The 27,740-nt window shown below is 35.7% G+C and overlaps 2 protein-coding genes across 6 annotated transcripts in view; both read left to right on the top strand.

Annotated features, from left to right (window-relative positions):
• Positions 1–27,740, top strand: part of hth (Meis homeobox homothorax) — a 349,085-nt gene that overhangs the window by 51,268 nt on the left and 270,077 nt on the right. For all 5 annotated transcript variants that reach the window (XM_073073576.1, XM_073073577.1, XM_073073574.1 and 2 more), the window contains exons 4-6: positions 1,578–1,628; positions 9,887–9,937; positions 18,351–18,518. In XM_073073576.1, the coding sequence (XP_072929677.1) occupies positions 1,578–1,628; positions 9,887–9,937; positions 18,351–18,518 (270 nt within the window). The remainder of the gene's footprint in view (positions 1–1,577; positions 1,629–9,886; positions 9,938–18,350; positions 18,519–27,740) is intronic.
• Bmp-2 (bmp-2 protein) overlaps positions 1–27,740 on the top strand; it is a 312,520-nt gene that overhangs the window by 218,148 nt on the left and 66,632 nt on the right. The window lies entirely within an intron of this gene.

Genomic DNA, 27,740 nt, shown 5'->3' with positions numbered 1-27,740 from the left:
TTTGTAAGTCAGCCAACATCTACACCTGAACACAAGAACTATTTCAAGATAGAAATAGAAATGGCGGTGGTATCTCTCCAATCTAACTTTACTGGATCTACTACCTTATAAATTTTATTATAATAGAACGTCTACGAGTACCTAGGTACTACTTTTTAATTGTGATTTTTTATGACTTAGGTGTTTTTAAATCTAGATCTGACGTTTCTTGCAAAGTTTAAAGGACTACTCAGAAATAACCTGCCAACATTAGAAACTTAGCTCTTCGTAGAATACCTGAAAATACGTAGAAATAACTACCTCAACATAATATCTAATAACTGTTGTGATATTTCGTCCTAACACTTTAGACGTCACATATTTAACTTCATTATTTCGCTTCATTATTTCTGAAGTGGTAAACACGAGACATTAACAGCATTTCTCGACATCTCTCGACATTTCTCGACGAAATTTCTGGGCGTTACCAGAAATACCTCGTTTTGTTTGACAAACGCGCTGACCTACATTAAAACAGTTCATTAATTAGTAACTTCCACGAAAATGACACATGAGCTATTTTGATACGATTTGTGCGCGTAGGCACTTAGCGTTGATAAGATCTTCTGCGCTTAGCGATCTGTGCGCGTGCGCAACGAAGCGGGGGGAACTTTATTAGCCGCATAGGCGTTACGACCCGGCTTCGTCCGCATTAATCTACCGCGAAATGGTGTCTCATTAGGTTGCAAATATATATAACACTTTCGCCTTTTTGTCCGTCTGCGTGTGATTGATAATCCGATTTGTTTTTGTCTATCGGTTTTTGTACGATTAGTTACGAATGAATCCAAAGATTTTCTGTTTCTTTGTTGTGCGCAAGAAACGAGATATGTTAAAATGTAAAGCGAACTTATCTTTATAAGAGATCTGTCTTGGTATGTAGAATGTGCGTACATACAATGTACATGTATGTGACAATATACTTATACCTACATATTATATGCAATATGCATCGATGTAGGTAATTCTTAGGGTCCTTTTACACGATCTGTGTAACGATATAGTAGAGTCGTCTAAAAGCATAAAAAAAAAACTAGATGTATTGTCTATGGCCTATCTCTATCTGCCTTATGCCCTAGTCTCAAGCTACTGTGTTCTGGTTTAGAGAGTGGTAGAAACATGAGGCGTTCTAGCTTAGTTCTCAGAAGAAGCAACACGTATTACAGATCTCAAGGCTCTCTTTGTTTTATTACCTTCATAATGTCATTAATGACAATTAATAAATAGGAATGGAATGCTATTAAATTAAGATTTTATATTAATCATAAAGGTGAATAAAGAATAACACGTAATCAGTGTGATAAGGATCACTGAAGAATTTATTGTGAATCATCACAATTATTGGACCATTCTTGTTCCCTTGTTGGGCAAATGTATGGGACCTGACTAAGAAGGGTTTAGGCTAATTCAGCACGCTAAAACTTTTAAAAAGTACTTTTCTTCACGACTCTACCATAAAAACGATAGCGATACTTAGCTACGTATATTTTTTTTACTTTTATGATTATATTTATTAATAATCTGTTTTCTGTCCACAGATACGCCAAGAAAAACCCTACTACATAGCAGACCCAGAGGTCGACTCATTAGTAAGTACAGTTTTATTATCTGATAAATAATAGGTGGTCGCGGTCGAGTTTATACACCATAATGTTTTATAGTTCACGTATCACTTAATTTACGGTATGATTAGTCAGTAAAATGAAACAGGTATATTCTCGGAAAATGGTGGTATGTCCATGGGTATAGTGGATATAGTGTTGTCACTTGAGGTTTTTGATTGATTCTGGTGGTCATGTCACTTTTATTACTGCTTTGTAATAGCCGTGTTTTTGGATATGACCACGAGACGTTCAAATTAGACTATATTAAAATCAGAGGTTCATTAGTCCTCAGATCAGGTCACGGATCTATGAGGAAACGAGGAAAGTAATGACGCTCACTGGAGAACACCTGAGGTTTGTGTAATTCAAATAAATAATGGCAATAAAAACGCATATCGTGAGTACCCGTAACATAATAAAATGTCTCAATTCCGCGATAATTTTAGTCTAAAATCATACACGGATCTATGAGCTTTATAATAGTGTTGTAGTATATTTTTTGGATATGCACATAAAGCGTTCCAGCTAAGACTACCCTATATAAGACGTACTTTAGTCTTAAGAGCTGGTAAATTCATGGGCTTAATTAATTAGTATTAAATTGATACTATAATTAAACTAAATTCTTTGACATATAATTTTCACAAGTTGAAGCAAGCGATGAAATGTGACCGGGATTCGAACGCGGTCCTCAAGCTTGATACTACCACCACAGCACCAGAATATAATGTCATCACAAGTATCACCATTGAAGCAAGCGATGAACAATGTGACCGGGATTCGAACGCGGTCCTCTAGCTTGATATTACCACCACAGCACCAGAATATAATGTCACTCATAAACCGAATGGCACAGTCCCCCGCGGTCACAAAAAGGCCCACAAAAAGTCCGGCCACCCACCGCCCGGTTCGACACGGATACTTAACCGATTTTTAACAAATAAAATCTAAGGCCTTACGAATCGGGCGACTGCTGGCCCTCTGTTTGGTAAATCAGTTTTATCTGCCGCTTCTTTACCGATTTTTTGATCGATTTCAATGAATTTGATACGTTTTTGTCTGATTTTTGTTGGTTACTAAGTATTTTATTACTTGCTGGACTTCTTACTATCTATGTTTTTGATGGAAACTAAAAATAGTAATCATGCTCAAGGTTTATGTGATGATAAGTGGTCAGTGAATACATGGAGCTCTGCAATAATGTCCAAATAGGATCAAAGTTTTTGAATAATATAGGAGTAGATATTCCCCAGATATGATTAGATAGTCCTATCTGAGGTCGGCCAAAGATGCGCCGCTATCCCTGAGGACTAAGCTGGAACGCCTCGTGAAAGTATGTCTCCATTACCACACCCTTCAAACTTGAACACGACAGCTACACGGCTGTTGTAAGGCAAAAATAGGTATGGTCGTGGTACTTCCGAAGTTGAACCACAAATTGTTCACATAGTTTTTGTTATCATGACGAAAAAACATAGATTTGCTAAAGCTTAAAAAACTCTATTAAAAAAAAACAACGATTACTTGTTATAGTTACGTTCCGGTTAAGTTTAACTCGTTAAAACATCTTAGTTAAAGTTAAAGACACAACACCATAAATCAAGGGTGTAGCAGGGTTGTAGCGAGCCATGACGCCATAAACAGCTGATAACCATTGATGTAATGTTGGAACTATAAAGTAATGAAAAAACAGATAAGTTAACGTTATTGGCCCTTACCTTACTTCTGTGAAAGTTTAATTAAGCTATTCAATTAAATTGAGTTGCTAATTGCTAATATTTATTGATTTAGGAATAAAAAATTAGCGTGGTCATAAACGTGTTTAAGTGGACTATGCCTCATGTATTTTTCTATCAGTGACAACTTAATAGTAAAAAATACCGTTATATTTTTTGTTTTATTGACAACACATCAATAAGGATAGCTTTAAATACGAATATTATTTTTTTTACCAAAAGAAAATCTAAATTATCCTTAAGTTTCGCCAAAAGTTTTACTTCAAGATATAGTATTGTATATTTTCTTAAAAACTTAAATAATTTTTAAACCTTACTTTACAACTTAAGTATTTTCTCTTTTTTTATCGACTTCTTCCTATACAAGTCAATAACGTTAAAATACCTTTAATTTAGCGACAATTATATTTTTTTAACCCTTTTCTTTTCAAATAAAATTTAATCAACCAATCATTAAGTTCATTGTCAAATATATCCCAATTACAACCCTGTACCACCTTTATTTTACTATACACATAGATAGCGGTGTTAGTGAGATAAGCAACTCAAACAGTGACATCCGGGCCCACAGCACCAGTTTTTGCCCCAAGCCATGTGGAACCACTGCGGGCCACATGCTTCACCCACTTAATTATATATAAACGCTCGTTAGATTTATGGTTTGTTTTTGACAATTCCAAGTTTGAAATGAGCGTAAGTTTGATAGAAAGAAAGAAACAAACAAAGAAAAATTTAGTTAAAAAATGACGTCTTACAAAATTTTATTGGTAACTGATAATTATACTTGATGTTAAAATAAGTTTAAATAACAACGAATCAGTCAATGAATTATGTTGCTGGATCGAAATTTAACATGTAAATTTATAGGAGAGCATTAAAATATGTCAAAATAAAAAATGAAAATCGTGCAGGAGACCTTTAAGACGAAAGTTTGGTCACTACGTGTATTAAAAAAAAAACAAAATATCTTCAAAAGGGGATTTCAATTACATCATTAGATTAAATTAAGAGAAACGTTAATAAACACATTATTAATAAGAAAATGTATTTAGCTATTGAGAAATATTTGATAATCACATACAAACATTTCGATTTTATTACTTTGTATAGACTATTGATTTTTTCCACATAACTAAAGTAATTTCCGACTTACACTGTCAACATAAAACGCAAAGAAATACATTCCTTACAATTGCTTGTTCAATGGAGTTCCTTGAATTTTAGGAAAGGTTCATTCTATTCAAGACGACCTATTTAAGGTCTTTGAAAGCACCTTTAGGGCAATTTGTAGCCCTTTATGCTATTCATAAAATAATTGTCGATTCCTGTATGTCATTACTTGTATTGTCTCTGTTGTATTTTAATTTAAACTCTGTTTTTATAAAAAGAAAGTCTAAATTGCGTTATAAATCACTAAGGTGGTATTGAAGTCACAAGCATCCTTTGTTTTTTTTCGATTGGTTTTTGTGACTTTGTAGTAAAAATGACATATTTTAAAATTGGAATAATGTTGTAGATTCGTTAAATAATTATAGAAGTGTGTGTATTTTAAATACACACTTCAAAAGCAGCTTAAGTATGAGAAAAACCGTGTAACTTTATTAGGGCGTAGTGATTTTTAAATGTATTCGTCTGATAAAATTATCGATATTCTGTTAAAAATAATTATAAAAAAATACACGTTGCATATAGATAATATATTCTCTCAGATTAGTCGTAGCTCTAAATAACTTTTACTTACAAAATTGTTTTCAATCATTCTACCATGGACAATTTGGTATCCACTTCAAAATGTCAATAAAAATAATGCCCTCTTTTTACCAAGTTCAAAATCTTGAAAACTCCTTCAAGGCCTTAACTTATTCTGGTATATGACACATTCCAATTACCAAAAGATTTTGGATAATTCACAGATTACCCAACTCAAAAATTACCCATAATTCCTCGAAGCCCATTCCAGCTCGTGGCGCCCCAGGCCGCGTGCCACAAACCTGAGCATTTTGCTAACGAGCTTTCAACTTGAGCTTTCTTCCTGGAAAGCTCTGGATTCTTCTGGAAACTTACACTTACATGTTATAATTATGTTCTTCGATTTGCTCACCTGTTAGGGAACAGAAATGGTTAAGTTTACAACTTACTATAAGTTTGTTAGCTCAGTGGAGTTAATTTTAAATTAAGTTCTTGGTTCAAATCCTTAGTACGCACAATTTTTCAGAAAGTATCAGTTATTAAAGGTTAATATTACATCCTTAAACGGTTAAAAAAACAACGTGAGGAAAGCTATAGATTTTGGGGGGATTGAGTAGGGACACTTTTTAGGCTCCAAATAGTTGTAAATAAGTTCTGTCTAGCGAAATGTTATCAGGTTTTTAGGTTCTAAAACTTTATTTTATCTCTATGCAAAAATGAGTACTAAATGGGGATTAAATTTTAAAAAATATAGTTTTATACGCCAGTTAAAATGTTTGTTTTTCGTTTTAAAAGGCTGGTTAAAATGTTCCTGTCGCATTAGTGTGTGGCCAGGGATATCGAGAGTTTGTTTAAACTGCTACTCTACCCACTATTGACTGTAGAGCAAACGGATTGGTTACGGGGTACGGTAGCCACGCATTTGGTAAAGGCGGGATATTTTGAAAATTAGGTTAATTGGAAAATCTTCATCTTTAAACGAGTGGTTGAGTTGGACCCTATGTTTCTTAATATTTAAGAAATAAATGAGTTTGTAGTCCATCTTATGGTAAATGGTGACCACCAAACATGACGCATGTAACCAACTCCATATAAAACAGAGATGATCCTAAAGTCAATTGTTCTTATATTACCCCTAAAATAGAATTACTGGATTCAACCTTTTTTGCTTAAATTTTTTTGGAACAAATATAAAAGTCTGAAATTGATTTCCAGTTGTGAGAAACAATAATTTTGTCAAATAAACAAATGAACAGCCACAAACCTATAAACAGACGAAACTGTGGGAGTAGCAGACGAGCATGCAGTCCACCTGATGGTTAGTGGCTACTGCCGCCCATGGACATCTGTAATCAACCCCAGATAGGATTAGATATTCCCACCTGAGATCGGCCACAGATGCGCCGCTACCCTTGAGGACTAAGCTGGAGCGCTCGGAAAAGTATGTCTCCCTTACCACACCCTTCAAACCGGAACACATCAGCGCCTAACACTGCTGTTATTAGGCAGAAATAGGTAAACTTATCTAGTAAGCTATTAAAATACAAGCTATTTTGTATCCATGCAGAAAATGTGATTTAATTCTAAATTTATATGATAATCATTACATAAACCCAATTTCCCCAGTCCATTAATTTAATATTTACATTCCTTTCCATTTTATTGATATTAGACTGATATAAGCGCTTAATCATCTTTATTAACATTAGGAATTTAAATTTGAATATTTAATGGTTATGTATTTTAATGACCACGTGTATGCAAGACTAATTTGGAAAAATATACAAATTCGGAAAATGTTGCTGCATTTTCCCATGTTTATTCATAAACGGCCAATAAATGTTTGATGGACGAACTGGTCATATTTTAATACGCAATTCCGTTTCCTATAAATATCTACTATGATTATGTTAAATGTCAGATGACGCAGTTTATATTATTGCTGTTGAAGAAAATATACTCTGGCATATATGGAGATCTTTATGTATTGTTACGCAAGTTCTTGTTTTATTAGTTTTCTAAAAATATTATTAAAGACTCACTCACTTCTGTAGTCTTAGTACTTACATAATAATATATATTTCTCATCTCTTTTTCTTTCTCTAATCATCTAATCATTTCTCTAATCATGATAATTTCTCATTGGAGACGTTAAATGACTTCTTCATATTTCCTTCATTATTTCTTCTATCATCTCTAGTAAATTTCTAGATGCCTAGTACCTACAATCTAGATTTTATTCTCAATTTTTTGGGAACTTATATAAATTTATGGGACGTTATCATAAATTTCCAAAACCATGGTACCCTTACGTCCCGTGGTGGCTATGGCGACCATCGTGTTTGCCCACGTCACATCTGTGTTTGTTCTGTCACAGCTTTTGAGGCGTTTAACACCATCAACATGGCTGCCAACCTCTGCAAACAATCTAAAGAACACTTTTTTACTTATTAGAAACTAATATTGGAATTCTTGACACGTGGTATGATTTTGTAGACTGCTCTATATTGTTATGTGATCCTGGTACTAGAATTACATAATTCTTTATTTAAGTCGATTAAAGTTTTAAATGAAATCAAGCTTCACATTTTCATAAGTGGATGATCTCAACAGTCACCAGAAGTATGAATTAAACATATTTTATTGTTAGTATTTCTTATTCAAGTTATTAGAATATAAAATAATCTTTATGTTCATGTAACTACGACACAAGTTTAGCAAAATATTGTTATGAAATAGATCAAGTATATATTAAAACCTAACCTAACCTAACTGCGTTTACTCGATAATCTGACACGTCTACGAATTCCAAAAAATAATGTCCACAGCGACAGTTAATCCCGACTCAAAAACCGTGAAGGGCAATTAGCTCACATCATTCGAGAGCCTTCCCAAACAACAAAAACTTTGTCCTAATAAAGGAACTTTGTTTTACGGTAGCATGTTTAAGTGGTCCCATGCAAACAGTTTGGGTTCGAGTCTGCGTTTATAATGTTGACGGAGCGGTAAAGCGGTGGCAAACAGCTCGGTGGCAAACATCTCGGTGGCAAGTGTGTACCGAGTTAACATATTTTTATCTGGTACCAGGCTGTCAGCGCGAGGCGCGTCTGTGCAAACAACTGGGGTGGCGCTAGTACGGGTTTAATTGATATTGCAGCTACGTACGTGTTATGCCGCCCTGGTACATAAAGCTTTTTGTAAAGGATATTTTGAGAGATTTTTATACTTTTTTCTATTACAAAATATTCAAAAACTTTCAAAACTGCCACGATAACGAAAGTATTAAATTATCAGCTCTTTTAAGTACAATTTGAACTTTAAATGTATGTTCCGTAGGGAAAAGAAATGTTTGTTATCTTGACCTGAAATTTCGTAAAGCCACAATTACTTTAAAAAGAAACGAGAACAACCATTTACGACACATGTATAGACTATAGAATTATAAATCAAACTTAACTATGTATAATTCTGGTACCATACCATACATGTGTTAAGTTATTAAACAAGATAAAACATTGTCTTGGAAGCTATAAAAGATTTTATTTCTATTCCGATACGATTACCGTTACACCTATTTCCCGAGTATCTCGGATCGTCATCAATCAAAAACAAAATTTGTGGACTCCTCCTAGGTACTAGGCAATCAGAAAGAAATCAAAGCGCTATTAAAACGGCATTACCGCCGGTTTTAGATAGGAATCGATAGAAAAAAACACGATTACATCTTCAAACACCAACCAAGGAGTATCTACTGATAACATCTCGACCATTCGAGTACGCGCGCACTAAATTAAGTTACTCTAAACTATGTTTGTTTAGTACTGTTTAGTTTTGTAACGGTGTAAAGAATTCCAATTTTAAAAAGGTCTTCGTCCGAAATGAAATGTGTTGCTCGTTCAAGAATTCTAATTTTAAAAGTTCTCTTTTTAAATAATGTAACCTCATTCAGATTAAAAAATACAAATTGCGTATTGCAAAATAAATAACGAGAAAAGTAATAAAAAGAAAAAATATTAAAAATAAAATACTTATTAAAAATAGAACAAAAATGCACTCTATTTGGTACTGGCTGGACTCGGTGAGCTATAAAAAGGCAAAATAAATTTTAAAAGAGCCAAGAAAAGGCGAACTAAATTCATTCATTGAATTCGGTACAAGGAGTTCATAAATGAATTGGAATTGTGGCGATCGAAACAATATCTGTAATGAGCGGGCCTCGCTCGCAGGTCATTGTTGGGCGCGCTTTGTGCACGAAGCCCACAATACCTTGTATACAATACAATACGAGTACGTTGCATAGCTGGGGCATGCGGTTTCGCTTATACACAGTATAATGTCTTGTATTGAAGAGTCGATTATGTGTTGTGATAAGAGGGTTCGGGGTTCGTACCCTGGTTAGACAAATAATTACAAACATAGGTATTCACTTTCCACTCTTGCGCTAAGGAAGTCAAATCTTAACTAAGGATTTTAAATCTTCACATTATAACCTAAATATGTCGTCAATAACAAGTAACTTCAACAACAATGTAAAATGACGTAACTTGTAATATTGTCTATCTTTGCGTAGAAGTCCCATTAAAATCGGCATAATCATTAGAAAGATAAGTAAATAGGTAGACAAGGATAAAAACCGCTTTTTAGTATTCTTCAAAATAAAAACATAATGTCTTTGGATGCAATGTTCCACCACCGCCCCACGATTTTTTTCATTTCGTTCTTACATATATAAATAGTTAATATGTCCGTCCATTTATTAGTTTTAACATACAACCCGTTAATGATTACACATTTAATCAACACCTTATTTGTTTTCAGATGGTGCAAGCGATCCAAGTACTACGGTTTCACCTATTAGAATTAGAAAAAGTGAGTAATCTTTTTATACTTAACAAGGGAACACATTTCGAAGCGAAGCCGGTTTAGGTATCACCTGACTCCGAATATCGATTCGATTATCCCGGTATCGATTAAAATCGAGATAACGTATCGGAACGACCGGTTTTAATGAAGGTTTTTTTTAAAATGCGTTTGGAATGGGATTGTTATTCGGTTTAGTTTTTGGGTTTGATGGTGTGACACTATCGGTTACTTTAGACACCTGTAGTTAAATATAGATTTTTAAATGGTTTATGCGGTCAGATATTTTTATACCAAGTGGAACACGAAATTCCTTAGTTTTATTTATACCTATGTTAGACTCAAACGGGTGTAATTTTACAATTTAATTTAATTTACGTTTTGTATCTGTGTAATATCATATTATAATCATATAATGATATTATACAGATGCAAAATTGTGCGGAGTAATGTTCGAACTCAGATAACAAAAATGCAGGGCTGTTTGCAGTATTGATTGTATTGTCTCTGGACAAGGGTCTATGGCCTAAAGGTTTCTTCAACGGCCCTAAGCGGATAGGTTATGTGAAGTATGAAGATATTTGTTAGTTTCTAAGGGTGATTTGATCCAAAACTTACATACATTGACATGTACATAAAATAATCGTTCCACCATAGTCATCAGGGGTAGCAAGGCATCTGTGACCGACTTCAGATGAACACCATTCCTACCTGGTTGATTACAGATATCCATGGACGGGAGGTCACTTACCATCAAGTGAACTGCATACTCCTTTACATATATCTAATATATTAAATTCTCGTGTCACAATATTAGTAATCGTACTCCTCCGAAACGGTTTTACCGATTTTCACCAAATTTTATATGCATATTCAGTAGGTCTGAGAATTGGCTACTATCTATTTTTCATGCCCCTAAGTGATAAGGGTTGTTCACCGTTAACATTTTTATATTTATATGGCAACACAACGTTTGCCGGGTCAGCTAGTATAGTATAAAATGTACCAATGTACTTTATTTAGTGACAATAATCAAGAAGAAAATCCTTAGTTCTCTTTCATAAGGGTTACTACCTAAGTTTAGTACAGTAAGGGTCACCTAAACACAAGCTATATACGTTGTCGTCCAGCCGACCTTATGGCCAGTTGCCGTTTTTCTCCCATTTCGGCCTGGCCGAGAACCCGTTTCCGCGGTGATTCGCATTATGCTGGCTAACGGTACGGCTTTTTGCTGCCATCCGCGAATACGATCATAATTACAACAAACTAAGGTAGTATACTACGCCTATTTCTGGCTTGTTAGTAGTGAAAGGTTTTTGTCAGGAAATGAGTATCTTGTACATTTGAAGGTGGTAGAACCCTTTGTGGTTCGACTCCGGCGGCACCACCGCCACACCTATTTCTACCTAATAACAGCAGTGTTAGGCGCTGCTGTGTTCCGTTTTGAAGGGTGTGGTAACGGAGATAAACTTTTCCGAGGCGTTCCAGCTTAGTCCTCAGGGGTAGCGGCGCATCTGTGGCCGGCCTCAGGTAGGAATATCTAATCCTATCTGGGGTTGATTACAGATGTCGATGGGCGGCAGTAGCCACTTACCATCAGGTGGACTGCATGTTCGTCTGCTACTCTTATATAATAAAAAAAAAAACAAAAAAAAAACGAAAAAAATAATTTGTAGGTAAATAGACACTGCTACCCGTGAAGCATACAGTCCTCCTGATGATAAGTGGTAACACCCTCTGAAACCACTTATGCAGGTGTTTCTAACAAAAGCCGATCGATGCTTTATTACTTCTGAGGACTAAAATGGTCCACATGTAAATCAGGTATCATCCACTCTTCCACTGAAACGCAAGAACTACTTTAAACTAGAAACGTGTGTGGTATAAGTGCCTTCTCAGTACAATCATGGCTCTATGACTAAATGCTGCTCTATTCTGTTTCAACGATTACATAACACTTGCTGAATTCTAAGAGAGTGGTAAGATAGTGCTAATATAATCTCCAACTTAGTCCTCAAAAGCAGTTAAGTGTTTGCGATTGATCTCATGTAGGGATCCATTTTTTGGAGGTTGGTTGCATAAGTCATTTGCTCTTTCCGAAAAAATATTTGAGCCTTATATGGAGGCTATAACTTTATTAAAGAGACTTTCATTCCCAGCAAAGAGATAATAATAGATTGAGGATGATGGTAAAGCATTCATCATGATCAATACAAGGACTATGCAACGAAGATGCCATCAAAATATGGAATTATTATTTTTATCGACAAGTTAATAACCTTGGCCCATCGGTGAGATTAGGACACTGCGATAAATTCGGAAAAGGTCTGTAACAAGATAACTTGTAATGCGATCCAGTACGATCGCTGGCCGTACAAAGGGATTAAAAAACAAAAGTGCCCTTCGAGCACTCCGGGGAAGTCGCACGTAATACTCTTGGATCGTGTGATTTGGGCTTCATTTGGGATTTAAAATTTATTTGGGTTTTATTTACGAAATAAGTGACGTTTTAGTATTGTTTACTAAAAACTGTACTGAAACTTTTTTGAAAAATATTATATTATAACTTATATATAAAGATCTTGTGTCACAATGTTAGTTACCGTACTCCTCCGAAACGGCTTTAGCGATTTTCGCCAAATTTTATATGTATATTCAGTAGGTCTGAGAATCGGCTACTATCTATTTTTCATACCCCTAAGTGATAAGTATTGTTCACCCTTAACATTTTTTATTTATATGGCAACACAACGTTTGCCGAGACAGCTAGTAATATGTATAGAATAGTAGAGTCCTACCTAAGGTCGGCCGCAGCCTGATGACTAAGTTGGAACGCTTTCTACCTATAATGTCTCTAAACCACTCTTCCATACTGTTCCAGACCCTTAAAATCAGAACAGTGATGAACACTGCAAGGCAGAAATAATAACCGAAACCGGAACCGCGCGTCAGTTTAACATGGTGACCGAATGGAGATACCCAATAAGCACAGGGGGGTTACTACCATCTCTTAAAACAATATTATTTTAATCATATTTTTACTTTTTTGCAGGAAATTTAACTTTTTAAGCAAAATATGACAATTTCAGTTGGTTTTATAAACAATGGATAAGCGAAAAATTAATAAGGGTTTAAGTTTGTTCAACTGTGTATGACGGAATATTTTACGGTTTTAAGGAGGAAATAAAACTTTCCTGAACTATGATGGTTTTTAAAAGATGGTGATAGGCCCCAGATCCTAGATACATATCGCGTCTACCTGTGCGGACGAAACCTATATTTTTTTGTCCGAATCCATACATGTCGGTTTATCGTCCGGGTTTTTGTGAACGAACCGTTAGGATGCGTTTCCGCTTCACTAGGTACACCAAACAGGTGATGGATTTAAAAAAACAAATTTTAATTGTCTGAGTGTTAGGAATTATTATTTGAATTAAGAAGGAAATGTGAGGAAGCTTAGTTGAGAATTTTGTAAAACTATTTCTAACTTATTCTGAGAGGAGACCCGTACCCAGCAGTGGGACAGTCATATAGATGATATTACATATAAACGCTAGTTATTTGTTGTGACAAGATGACGCCAAAAGGTCTTAAATGTTTTATCTATCTATGGTAGGTGGATATAAAGTATTGCCCGTTTTCGCCATTATCAAAATTAAAATTTGAAGTTTTCATTTAAGAAATAAAGTTTTCGACATCGAACATATTATAAAAAATACAACAAAGTAGGTAGAGAATACTACCAGAACAAAACATCCACACAAAACGTTAATTTAAATATTTAACTCAGGTAATAAGTTCGGAATTCGAAAATCAATCCACCAAATAAATGACAGCTACTAAAGTAATAGAAAAAACTCAATCGACCTCTGTCCTAACGAGCCGGTCGAGATTATTCCGATATTATTCCAATAACATTTGATTTATGTATTTAATATTTTAAAATGGCCGCCGGCGGTCACATCGGCCCTTCGGTCACCGATTGGTTTGTGGCTCTTTTTATGTGCCTGAATACCCCTAATTATTCTTATATATTTGAATGGACGGTTCTTTAGGTTTTATCTTTTATATCAAACTACTCGGATTTTTGGTTGTTAACATAATAGTTTTTAATACATTTAGAAAAAAAGATATTTAGTACATCTGGTAGTCATGGAAGCGAAGATAATATTGAAGGTAATAATATACTGATCTACCTAAAGACGGACACAGATATATCCCATATTAAGTTTTATATATACTGTAGTTATTTCTGTTGGTCACAGACGCATTATCCCGTAAAATTAGATAGGTTAAACTCCTCTATATTAGTCTAGTAATATAAAAATACAGATAAAAGCGTCTAAAATACGTTAAATGTATCTTTATTACACACTTGTAGATATACGGTACTCAATTTTATTGCTATTCGAATGTAAAGATCACAAATATAATTTATTGCATATTATCCGAACGCAATAACAACGATTCGCGGCTATTAAAATGTTCAACACCAAAAACCTACTTGTTTCGTCCGTTTAATTTTTTCATATTTTGTTTCTAACTCGTAAATGTTATCTGTAACAGCGTGGCTAAGTGATTTACGATGTAGGTCAGATTTGTTAGTTTACGGGCCGGGCCTCGAACCTGGGACCCCTTTACGACGCCTCCACCGACGTTTTACAACGTTTATAACACGAACACTCACGACCGCTAATATCGGAGAACACGGCTCTCGGCGGTCACTTTTATTGACTTTATAAATTACTGGCGCACCACAGCGTTTTAGTTTTTAAAAGTTTGAAAATCGAATCGGCGAAAATCGAAAAGGTGAATAGAAACGTTATCGGAGTGAAGTGAGGTGCGAACCAATCGAGGCCTCATTTGAATGCGGCACTGACCGGTTTTATTTAAATTAAAAAAATAAAGAAAAGAAGGAATGCTGCTCTGTGGGCTCCGATCAGAAATGTCGGCCAAAAATGCCGAGCCTTTTGCATACGCCTATTCGACGGCCGTACAATGCACCACAAAGTTTACTATAAACATTTCAGCGCGTATGCGATTTGCGAGCTTTGTGTAAACGTCATAAATAACATTTTGGCGTGCATCTCTCGCGGAATGAGATACACTGGCGTTACCGTGTGTTTATTCATGTCAAGTTTATGCTTTTGAATATGGAACCTACGTTTTGAATGTATTATAGTTTTTAATATGGCCGCTCGATTCGATTGCCGGTGTCAATCGTGAATTTTACCGGTAATATGAATTTTAATATGTAATTTTCTGAATAAAATTGTTAATATGGCTATTATGTGGTACGAATATTTTATAGACGGCCAATAATATTGTAAAAGGTCGTGTTGGACATAATATGACTGACATAAACAAGTTGATTCTGTAATATATTAATTCGAAAAGTTATACAGCGTAGGAAATTAATGGTTATACGTGACTTCAGTATCTAATACATACTGTTGTTATATTCTCGTTTAAAGAATGTGATAATTCTAAACAGACAAGAGAAATTACGCATAAAATATACGCATCTTAACAATGTAATTTTGAATACGTTATAGAAGGTGATAGGTTACAATAAAATTGACAACACATGTTTCATATTACAGAAATTGCCTCTAAATGCACTGTTTTTTAAGACTAAATTAAATCAAAAGCGTTCCTTCTATATTTACTGTTAAACGATAGAAAGAAGTGTAGGCTAGGTAGAAAATTAGTTTACTTCTTAATTCCTGTCGAAAATGAGAAAATATCCCTTTCAGTGGCGACCCGACCGTGGCATAGATCGGCCGCCCACGCGTTGGCAGCCCTCTTCCCCACTTTAAAAATACGCGCATACCTGTGTAATGGCGATACATGCCCGATTAATCTGTTTTTCTCTTTGTTTTTTTTCCTGAGAGAGACCGAGTTGCCAGTTTCGTAAACAAACTCAACTCTAATCATCGCGCGTCAATTGACGTTTGAAACGAATTTTAATTCAGAATTTCACAATTAGAAAAGCAAAAATATTTAAAACTCCCGAAACAACGATTCTAATTAATTTTCAACGCATAAATTGCTGTTCCTAACTCTATACAAATAAAAGGAAATAAAAAAAAATACAAAATATTTTAATCAGATTTTATAGTCTACACGTCAACGACCCGCCATTACATTAATTCCAAAATTAAAAAATAAACACTCGTTCACTAACGCTCGTCTCGACTCGATTCGGGATTTAAATTTCTGGAAAGAGTTTGATGTTGAACGATAATCGGCTACGAGTCGCGGCTCGGAATGTCGTAATATCTCATTAAAGACATCTCACTTGTATTTAAACAACATATTTACAATGTCACATTAGGCTATAACGACCCGTAATAGTTTAGAAATACGGCGTAAATTTCCTTAAAGTTGACAGAGTTAGGACGTTTTGGGGTCGCGACAAAACAATCCCAAATTTGGATTCCGAAGAGTTACGATGTCAAGCGTAGTGGTTGTCACTATCGAAATAGCCGTCATAGAATTAGTGGGTGTTTCATTTTATTTTGAACTCATGGAGTGGTCGGCAGCGGCCGCTAGTTATGGTGGCTACACACCACCTCTAATGGGCAGTTTGGGTTTCAGTTACAGCAATGTGGGAGCGCTTTAACATTTTATGCGCAACTTGTTTCAACTAATTTTGGTGATTTCCTTTATAAATAGTTACGTCGCTTTCTATTCTAGTAAATTGCCTGTTGTGTTGTAGATACATTTGTTTTTCATTTTAATTTATTGTGTTGTGTTTTTGGTCGAAAATTAAGTAATTAAATATAAATAGAGTGAAGTGGTAGACTTTTCTGCATTTGAAACCTTTTTTTTCATATCCGGAAGACAGTTAAAACAAAATGGTCATGTGAAAATAAAATCATATTTTAGTTCCTAAATTAAATTCTTATTTATAGCGTTAGTACAATTCATAACGGGATAACATTAAACATTTCAAATGTAAAATAAACAACAAAACACTAACGTATATAAATTTACGTCAATTTTGAAAAGACAGTCGTTCTCAATCAGTTTTGAATGTCAAAACAGTTTGGAAACCGCTGTTCAGCTAGCATCACTCAGTCATAAATATGGATTTCAACCGAACGGCTGTTGTAAAATTCAAATTATTGTAAACAATCCGTATTGGCGCGTGCGTCGCCATATTTAATTCGAATCGTGCTAATTATTTAAAAATTGAATGGGAGCGAAAATAAATTTTGTATCTGTTGCGTTTTTAATTTACTGCCAGAGCACTGTGGATTCTCAAGATCAATAACTGATTTGACTTTAAATTATGACCGCACATATATAAATTTTATTATACATATTAGTGCGTGTTGAATGAAGTGTAATGAATGATTGATTAATGGTTCACGTACCGTTCCAAATTTGTAACGTAAATATTGTACGTTGTCTACGTTGTATGAAATTGTTGTCATATTTTACGACTCAAAGTAACCGATAGATCACGGAAAAAATAAAAAATATTTCAAGCATGTGTGCGTCAAACGTAACGTGTAATTCAGAAAAGTTTGTCGATTAGGAAATTAGTATCACGAAGACATAATTAGCTGTCAACGGTGGAGCGTCGTTTCCGCTTCCGGCGCTGCGTTCTATTTTCAAATCCGCTAGATGTTTGGTTCGAGTCCTCTTTTTGCTTTTTCGAAAAAGGAATCCCTAGCACCTGCCATTTATTACTTTTCACCGTACGTCTAAAAATTTCGTTAGTCTTTTTATGGGCTTATGTTAATTTCTAAGCTAATTATGCCTATGAAAATTTATAAGGCCGTTCGGTAGGAAATTAATACGCGGCCGGGGGTCGGGTTTTATTGGTCGGAGCGTAAAAAACTGTATTTACCTTTATAATGCGTATTTTTACGACACAAGACACGACAGTTGGCTCTCGTTCGAAATGTATTCCCTTTGTTTCTATTGTTGTGTGCATTTTTTAGTTCCGTACGACGCTCGCCAGTTTAAAGGTCACAGCGTCTCCTGAGATGTGTCACTGAACTTGCTTGAAGTTTGAATGCCAGGCGTCACTGATGTTAAGTGATCAGAATATTCGACTCAAGCGTCAAGATACTCATTGTTTTTATGTTTGAATTTTATTAATTTTTGTGTTATTTTTCGTAATGCATGATTTTAGAAAGTATGTATTGTAATTTAAATGTTATAAAGATAATGTCTTAATTACATTTAAAACTTTAAAAAGTTTCAACAAAATTAGTACAGTAATATGAAGAAGTAAATGTTTATTTTTCATTGTCATAAATTATGAAGTAATTTGATATAGTTATCAAAAGAGAAATTTGAGAATTAATATTTTAAAATATATGCTAAAGGTATAGAAAGCGATCACCTGTATTGTGTACAAAGATGTCGCGTTCCAACGTACTGACGTGGCGCCACCTGTCCGCAGGTGCACGAGTTATGCGACAACTTCTGCCACCGCTACATCAGCTGCTTGAAGGGCAAGATGCCCATCGACCTGGTGATCGACGAGCGGGAGTCCGCGCGGCCGCCCGACGCGAACGGCGAGCGCTCCGCCCCCGACAGCAGCCACGACGGAGCCTCCACCCCCGACGTCGTGAGTACCCCCTACACCAAGTCCCACCTCATTCAGAGGCGCGATCCCCAGCTAGCACCCAACTCGACCACGAGCTATCTCGTGCACCCCTGCTCTTAGTCTGGCCATTGCAAAAACGAAGTACTTAAGGGGGTGCTCGCACATTAGTTCTCTTATCCCACGCCTCCAGCTTGTCCCGCGCTCCCTGCCCCGGCACGGAGCGCCCGCGGCGGTTCCGAAGGCTACCTTCACCGGTACCCGACGAACCGCCCTAGAATAAGTCCCTTAGAACAAATCTTCGTTTTTGCAATTGGCCAACCTCTCAGCACTGTACGATCTGATTGAGAACTTTCATTTTCTAAATTCCAATTCTAAAACGCACGTTACAGTGAAGGGGTGTCGATGGGTGCGGTTATCGATGTCGATAATCGGGAACTTTGCGAGAATCGAAACATTCAGTTAGTTTTACGTTCGAGCGCCGAGTCGAGTTGCGACTCGACGATTGGATCTTTCGATTCTGTCGTCTCGACTTCTCGAGCGACGACCGAACATGCGCGCCGATGTTCGAAATTTGTTTTGCGCCGGAATTATGTATACGATTAAAAAAACATACGTATAACGTTGATTGTAATATGTGTATACTAATATTTACGTTTAGTGAGTAAAGCAGCGTAAGGAGCACTTCGGAACCCTCTGTTCCCCGGAGCCACTGTCCTATTGCCATACGAACCTTCTAGAAGCTACGATGCGATTGAGCTTAGTTTAAAACTTAATATTAGGTATATTGGGAAACTATTTGAAAACGAAGTATACGTAAAGATACAACTTTAACTTGCCTAAGTGAGATAATAAGGTTACTTAAGAATTTTAAATTATTGTCCTCGATTTTAATGGTGGTAGACGCTAGTTTTATCTTTCGGCTAGTAAATAAATACGTAATAGATATAACAGTTTGCGTTCACTAACAATAGAAGCACTAAAATACAATTTAGTTAGTCGAAAGGAAAAATAAATACGTATGCAGTATACGCTAGGTGTAATTAACTAATAATTAAAGTCAGTTGGGTCGGTCGCATTCTACGGCGCGAGCGCGGGTGAGGCGTTAGCAGACTGGCTACTTTTGACATTGGCGAACGCGTTTTTGCGATTATGTCGATACTGCATTACGATTTGGTGACTTGTGATCGGTCGCAGTATCGAAAACGCATGTTTATTTGCGTTTTTGCGATTATATCGATACTGCGTCACTTGGCGACTTGTGATTAGTCGCAGTATCGATAACGCGTGTTTTAGCTGCATTAAAGCTGTATCGCGTTTTCGCGTTCAGTTGTTGCATCAAGCGACTACATAAGCTGCGACGCTTAACGCTACGCTTTCTCATCCTTCTAACTTAAAAAGCAGCTAAATTGTCGACAGTCGATGCCAAAAGTAGCAAGTCTACTAGTGCCCTGAATGCGAGAGGCGCAACCGGGCGATATATGTATGTGCGTTATGAATAGAGAATAGATGCTTCTACTGAATAAATTATAATTAGACGTCGCGTTGTTTCTGTTCCGATAGCTTTCTCTCCGATCTTAGGGCGCGGAACGTTAGATAAATTAAGATTGTTTGCTGTATTTTTGTACACTGCATGGAGTGAGCGAGCTCTGACGTCACTGGACACGATTGGTTCATAATATTCGATTTGTTCGCGATTCCATAAAGTTAGAAGCACGCAACGCAGAGGCCACTCGATTCTGTAACTTCCGTCGACATTTCTGCCATTAATTTATTATCTGTTTCCATCAGTAACCTCAATAGATTTTGGGTCTGTCTTCAAAACGACCGAGTAAAAGTGTTACAAAGACAAACCATTGGCTATAGGTCTATATCCTAGCAATTAGCAATGGACAAAATGTCAAAAAGTATAAGCAAAAGTTAAAGAAAAATGGAGTATATTGCAAGTTTTTATAAGTTATTTTACTCATCTAAGATTGCAAATATAATAATAGTATAATAAAATTCCGATTTGATTTATGATAATAAATTTCAAATAAAAATACTTAATGGTAATGATATAATGAAGATGATATAACAACTATTGCGTTGTTAAACGACTCAAATTTTGTCATAAATTTTCTTGGAACATTTGTTTCGCATTTTATAACTAGACCCGAATTTTTTTTTACTGTAAATGATTTCAATGTATTTTGTCTGTGGCACTCAATAGGCCTGACTTTACTAAGTCAACGATTTCAATTCAATTATTGTCTATGCCACTTAAAGGCAAAATAACTAGAATCCACGCATTGCGTTGACGTTCGAATTGGCGCGAAGTTACAGAATGGAGATTTTCGAAGCTTTCGTTCGTTTGTTTAGTGATACGTGAGGTGTTTTTGGGCGTTGAGACTGAATTGTTTTGTGTTGTTATATATTATTTCTGTCATTGTTAACATGGAAGCCATACGTTTAACCTAAAGTATGAGACAAGGAGTATTTTGCGAGGGCGGTAATATATGCTAAAGTAGTTATTCTGTCTGTATATGAGTTAACATTGCGTAGTTGAATCTTGTCTATGTTAGGTTTTAAAGTAATGTAGGTTTCTTATGATGTTTTATGGAATTTATTTCTTAACGTGAATGTATATTAATATGCTGTTTGGTGTACGCCCATCTTGTATGTCAATGTGATTTGATTAATTTTTATAATTTTATTTTCTGAACGGATTAAACAATAAAATGTTCTGTTTGAAATAAGTGAGTCGTTTATTTTTTATCTTAAGGCAAATTTATTGAACATAACACTTAATATACCTAATATATGAGTAGGTAATTATTGTTTTAATTTATGGGTATATCATACGTAATATACCTACTTGATAATTAAAAATAAGTTAAAGTATAATTTTACAGAGAGACATAATTTTATTATTAGATACAATATTAGGTACACTTCACTTACATACTTCACTTTACTCTTGGTTAAAATTCTGAGAGTTTAAAAGACAGATTTAAACTTTATTTATCTGCATTTTATATTCATAGGATTAAATTAAACATACACATTTCTTAATCACAGCTAATCATATGAACATAGTACAGAAATTTACATTATATTGATTATTGTTCACTTTTGATTTTAAACCAAAAACGATGAGTCCCTATTGAAAAAAGGTGCCGAAAAGCTTGAACAATACAAAAATAAACTCGTTAAGTGTTGCCAAGGTTGACAAGGGGGTTGAAATAAGGGAAAAATTGTGTATTTTTATCATGTCGTACCATAAAGCGGGTCCCCCGGTGCGGGGAAGCCGGAAAATTGTTTCTTTACTGCTCCCCGCGCACTAATCTCTGTTGGGTCGCTGCGCACTGCTTGGGAAGACTGTTTTACATTTTGAACGATCTTTTTGAGAATTAGAATAGAATAGAATCTAGGCATAGGCCATTTTGCAGAATATACTGGATGTCTGGGAAATTATATTGAAATGAGACTAAAAAAACATGTACATAAAATACGGGTTAACATTGTAATTTATGAGTATGTTAACATTGTAAGTATGAGATAAAAAATAATTAAATATGAAAAACAATAATATTAATAATAATAAAAAATAATTATTATTCAATTAGGTTTAGATTAATAGCCAGGACTACGAAAAAGGAATTACAACACAAATATAAGATTATTTATAGCTGAATACCACATTCATACACGGAGACATATCAAGGTATTTGTAGAGTGACTGCCAATTTAAAATAATTTTTATCTTGCATTCAATATAATAATTCTCTACGATAAGGTGTATTTACAGTTGTGAATTAAATCACAAAAAATATAAAGGTATTGCGCATAAGCCCCATTTCTCGCCGTAAAACATGGCGGATTCTTTTCACAAGACGTTACGCGACAATCTGATATTTTATTTATTTTTTATAGTCTGCCATTGACGTTTGACGGATGCCGATTGCGGCCCGCGGGGCTCGTAATGAGATTGGGGTTAGAATAATTGCCGCTTTTCAGATAATGTTTAACAGATGCTGTGATATCGATTGACGAACGAGGCTACCGTCTAGACCGGAGAAACCCACAAATAATACACGTCTACACAAACAAACTTCATGTAACACGCCGCAGATTGATCCAAGAAATTCTGGGAAGATTTAAAAATAATATTTAACTTGGCTGTTTAAAGTCAAAGCTTTGCTCGAAAAAAATAAACTCCAATCTTCATTACTCCAACTGGCGGAATACAGATAATATAGGCAAAGCAGACAGCTATTCCATATTCGAATGGTCGCAAATCGACATTGGCGCCGTTTCATTCAATATCGTCGTTTCAACAATTGGCAACATACAACATATCCGTACGAGCTATGAATAATGCAATGTACTAGGGTATGAGCAATAGAAATAATAAAAATAAGGGGACTTGTCCGGGATTTGGTGGATGGAGCAATTCGTCACGGATTGGTCTCGGTGCGTGTGACGCGCTGGGCCATAGAGGATTACCAGCCATAGATTTTTTCTCCCCTTGTAATAACGAAACTCCGTACTGTATAGTCTAATGTAATTTTTTCTATAATGTCATCTGCTCATATTGTGTTTATTGTGTAAGAAAAGGTGCATTTTGGGAAGACACCATTTTTTCATTAAAGCTAATAGTTAAGAAAATTTCGTTTATAATCTTGTCAATAGGTTCCTATTATCTGCACAGATTATAATAGGTACATACATCCAGAATAACTTTAAGAATATATGGATAATCCTTTAACTTTTGAGTTTTTTAATTATGAGTCACATATAAAGTAATATTGGTACCTACTCAGGAGTGGTGGCAAGGGCATTTTTATTTGATCAACTAGATTCTATATGGAGTTGGTTAAATATATTAATTCATAGGCGGCATACCACTTACTATCAGATGCTACCGTCAGGTACACATTTGTAACATCAACCTTTAAAAAATAGAATAAGTCTCATCAGAGAAGATTAATGAAAGCTACAAACACATCCTTTCAGCTAATAACGATAGCTAATAAAAATCAGAGAGCAACATATCCCACAGTAAAGCATCGGAGACGAAGTCATGCATCAATAAGCCACAATTGATATGTACAATCGCGACAGATCCCGCGTCAGCGCGCCCGCGCATGTATATTAGATAAAGCAGTCTGTCTGTTTGTCCTGACTGCTTTATTGCATTGTAAATTCTCGTTAACCTCTTCCATTTTACATAACCCTCTAGATTGTTCCATAAATCCGTCTAATTAAGCATTTAGAGCGGAGAAATCTTAATGAGACCGCAGTAGCTGACGCCATTTGCGAAATGATAAGATTTACAAGTTATTTTTACACATAAATATACTGGACATTAATCTTAAAGAGAGACAACTATTGCTGGAAATGTTTCGCAATCGTTTTTGAACTATTTCTTTTTGAAATATCTAATTTAAAGTTTTGCGTAGCGACGCCATCGCCAAACGTTGATCTAGAGATCTGAATCCTATCCAACCAAATGTGAACCACATTGTCGGTGACTCATCACCAAGCTTATCTCTAAACATTTTGGACTGGATCCGCGAATTTTGGCGCCAAAATACCCGAAGGACGCCGCCTGGCAGTCGTAAACCGTCTCATTCAAATCTGGAACGCGCGTCCATTGGCCGAATTCTGACCAATCAGCGGCCAAGAGAATTTTACGACGCGGTTAATTGTTTACGACAGTCTAAGGTTTACCCGCGAAACTTCTATTAATAAGTTAGTCGTAAAAGCCGTGTAATTTATTGTTATGGCGTTTTAGGTAATTATATCCTTTATTAGTATAACGTCTTGCCTTTAAGTGTATTGAGGTTCGGTGCAGTGAAATGGATTAACGTTTTCCCATAAAATACATAAAACGTGGCGAAGATGGTGACTAGCGCATTCTAATTTAACAAACAATGGAATAAGTAAAAATAATTATAGAAAACAATAATTAAATATACGCATTTGTAAATTAAATCTTGTGTAACAATTAAATATTCACTTTAGCTTATAGGCAAATACAATAACTTCTAAACCCGTTTGTAGTATCTATGGTCAGTCAAATCTTGATAGAATCTTATATGGAATAAGTTAGAGAGAAGTACATCTATTACCATTATGTACTGTACAGTACATAAGTTATAAGATTTTCATAAAAATTAGATTCCATACTTTTTAAAGTAGACATACGAAAAAGTTAATATAAACATAATTTTAATCTGTTTAAACACAATTTATTACTATAACTGAACAATTGTTTGGTAAGTAACTGATCTTGGGAAATAAAAGCAAGTACATTTTTTAAGACGGACAATCACCATTCAAGTAACAATGATAATATTACCAGTTCTGCTATCATATTAGTCTGACACGTTTCTGGGTTCGACCCCCAGCCTAATCAGTAAATAATTAATTTAGATTTATACTGTATTTGTATATTTGTGTTTGTGTCCATGGCACTCATGAAAGGTATCCTGAGCTGGGTAAAAAGCGTCTCATCGAAGGCTTTTTATAAATCCACCAGTTGTACAACAAAGGGCCAATTAGGGCTCTCCAAACCCCTGCTGGCCGGCCGCGGGGTGCCGATGTCTCCATTCCACATCTATGATTGTTATATTTCTGAAGATTGTAGCAATATTAGGTAATGGTTAGGAAATTGTGATTGATAAGGGTTGGTGAGCAGACCACGGCAGAGATGATGAAGATGTCGCAGCTAATGATAAGAATAAGGTTACAAAAAATGACGGTGCATTGAGCTAAAGAGTTTCTTCCTAAGATTAAGTTAGCTAAAATCTTTGGAATTATTTTGTTCTATTGGTCTGATCTTCATGTGACCTATTTCAACTATGATCCCAATGTTAGGTATATCACTCCGCTATCTCTTAAAATAAATTCCAAGATTTATTAATTTGAATTTTTAAACACATCATTATCACAAATTTTCATTTTTTTATTGATTGTACTAAAGCTTTTAATAGGTACAAAATTTAGAAGTTATTTTCTTTTTACGTAGATCTATAACTAACTAGTGGTCGCAATTCTAAACCCACTATTTTCCACCCCAAAACCAAACAACCCGGAAATTGAATCCAGTACAAGAATGCAATATTTCCTGTCGTGTCGATATTTCCGCCTTATTTACGGTTTTTGGGCATCGGGACAGGGGGCTGGCGCCCTGCGGAGCCATTGCCGCAAACTGGAGAGATTTCCGCTGAATGATCTCCCTTGGCCAAGGTACATGTGGTACATATTTATAGCTAATGTGCACCGTATGACCAAAGAGTCTCGGGATCAAAGAGGGATAAAGAAAATATTAATAAGAAAACTTTCAGACAGGACTCTAATTTCAGTTTTCATTTCTTTAGATGTAGCAGAAATAGGATAGGTTATTAGAATTACGGTTGTGATCCTTTTCTTGTGAACTTCATGTCTATATTAAGATAAAATAGAAAAAAGATTCATAGTATTACGATTCTACTTCTTGCACATGACCCATTATCACAGAAAAAAAGCAGACCTCTATCTTTAATTCATGGTAGTCTGTATTAGGTGTATTTAAGGTCCTTAAATTTATACAGGTAACTGTTTTCTCACATATTTGGAACTCTGACAAGCTGGCTAGGCCCCATGCAGAGTTTTCCTCAACCAGACCAAAACTTTCAATTGAATTATTCATTTGCAACAACAAAAACCAATTTGCAAACAGAATTTTATTGCTCACAAAAACGCCATAGTAGTATCAATGGGTTCTTGAATCTCGTAGATAACCTACCGGATCAATTAGGAATTCAATCAAATTCGATTGGGAGATGTTTTGATATGCGCAGAGTTATTTCGGAAACCGTTAGCGGCTACTGATTCCTCACAATTAAAAACGCCCGCAATAAAACCGGCCACAGTAACACCAGAAGTGGAAATAGCGCGTTCGAAATCAGAAATTCGTTTAAAAATTTAATTAGAGAACAGCGATCGGCTTCCGTAAAAGCACATCCGAACACATTTTCTAATTAGCGATTGGTCACGCGCTCGGCGGCCAATCGCGCGCTATTCTCAATCCGAACCGGGCAATTTGAATTTGGAACGGTTCGACTTATGATTTGCTCACAATTATTCCTGGCCACTCGATAACGGACTCGTTCTTCGTTTCAATTTAAGATGACTTCTGACTATTATCTTCGGATTAATTTAATTATGCCAGTTTTTATTCTGCTCCAAATTGAGGCTAATCTATAAAGCAGGTTTCGAATAGTTTGAGTGTCGGGCATGTTGTAATGCTCAAGGATAAACGTTAGAGACATTCCAATTATTTTGTTTCTTTATTTTCTTTTCTACACCGTTACTAAAATATTCATCAGCTTATCTTGAAGGAAAAACTCTGGACTGTAAGTATATTTTAGTTTCTTAGAATACGAGTTTGTGTTGAACTTTTAAATGACTTGTAACTTTGTATGTTAATAATCGAGGCATAAGTGTCCCAGTTGGCCCTACCATATCTTGTCATGTTGTCTACGTCCATACCCGCATTGGCCGACGGCACACACGCGCAAGCACCATTACTGTGTCTGGGGACAAAAAACCCACTCGAAAGAATTAATTCCTTAAACAAAGAGTGTGAACATGATTGACGTGGCCAACGAAGGGAATTCCAAATCAAACAAACTCGGAGTGAGCGGTCACCACTAAATAAAGTGATGTCGTCATGCCAATTAAAAAAAATTATCCCCCTTAATAAGTGTCAATTCTTAACGAATGTGTGCATACGCATGATTTTTATTTCACGCGCTCCTTGCGCGACTCCTTTCAGTTTAGAATAACGACTCTAAGTCTGTAGATTAGAGTGCATTTTGTGCTTCAAAGTGTCGGTTTTACGACTATTTTTATTGATGCTTAGGCCCCACACTCTCGGCTCACTTCCATTCAAGAAAGTCATAACAAACTTCCCACGCGACTAATAAGATGCTCTACGTCGACCGCTGCGAGTCGAGATCGGATCGACCGGCGATCGCGGACACACGACCTCGACGTAACCGACTGGCGCTAATACGTAGTGAGTCGAAGATGACCGAAGCTGAAGTGGTCATCAAATTTTAATTGTCCGTTAAAACAATAATCAATGAGGCGAGTACCTTGGCGACGGTTCGCAAATAGACCGCAGGGTTAAGGCGAGTGGCTAAACCGACCGCACGTAACGCGAGCCGCACGCTGTTAACTTGATATGCAAACAAAGAGATGATATAGTTTGCC

The sequence above is a fragment of the Epargyreus clarus genome, unplaced genomic scaffold (genome assembly GCF_041222505.1).
Source record: "Epargyreus clarus isolate Ecla_fem2 unplaced genomic scaffold, WU_Ecla_fem_2.2 ptg000006l, whole genome shotgun sequence".
Taxonomy (NCBI): Eukaryota; Metazoa; Arthropoda; class Insecta; order Lepidoptera; family Hesperiidae; genus Epargyreus; species Epargyreus clarus.
The sequence above is the reverse complement of the archived record's forward strand: the minus strand, read 5'-3'. Positions and strand labels throughout refer to the sequence as shown.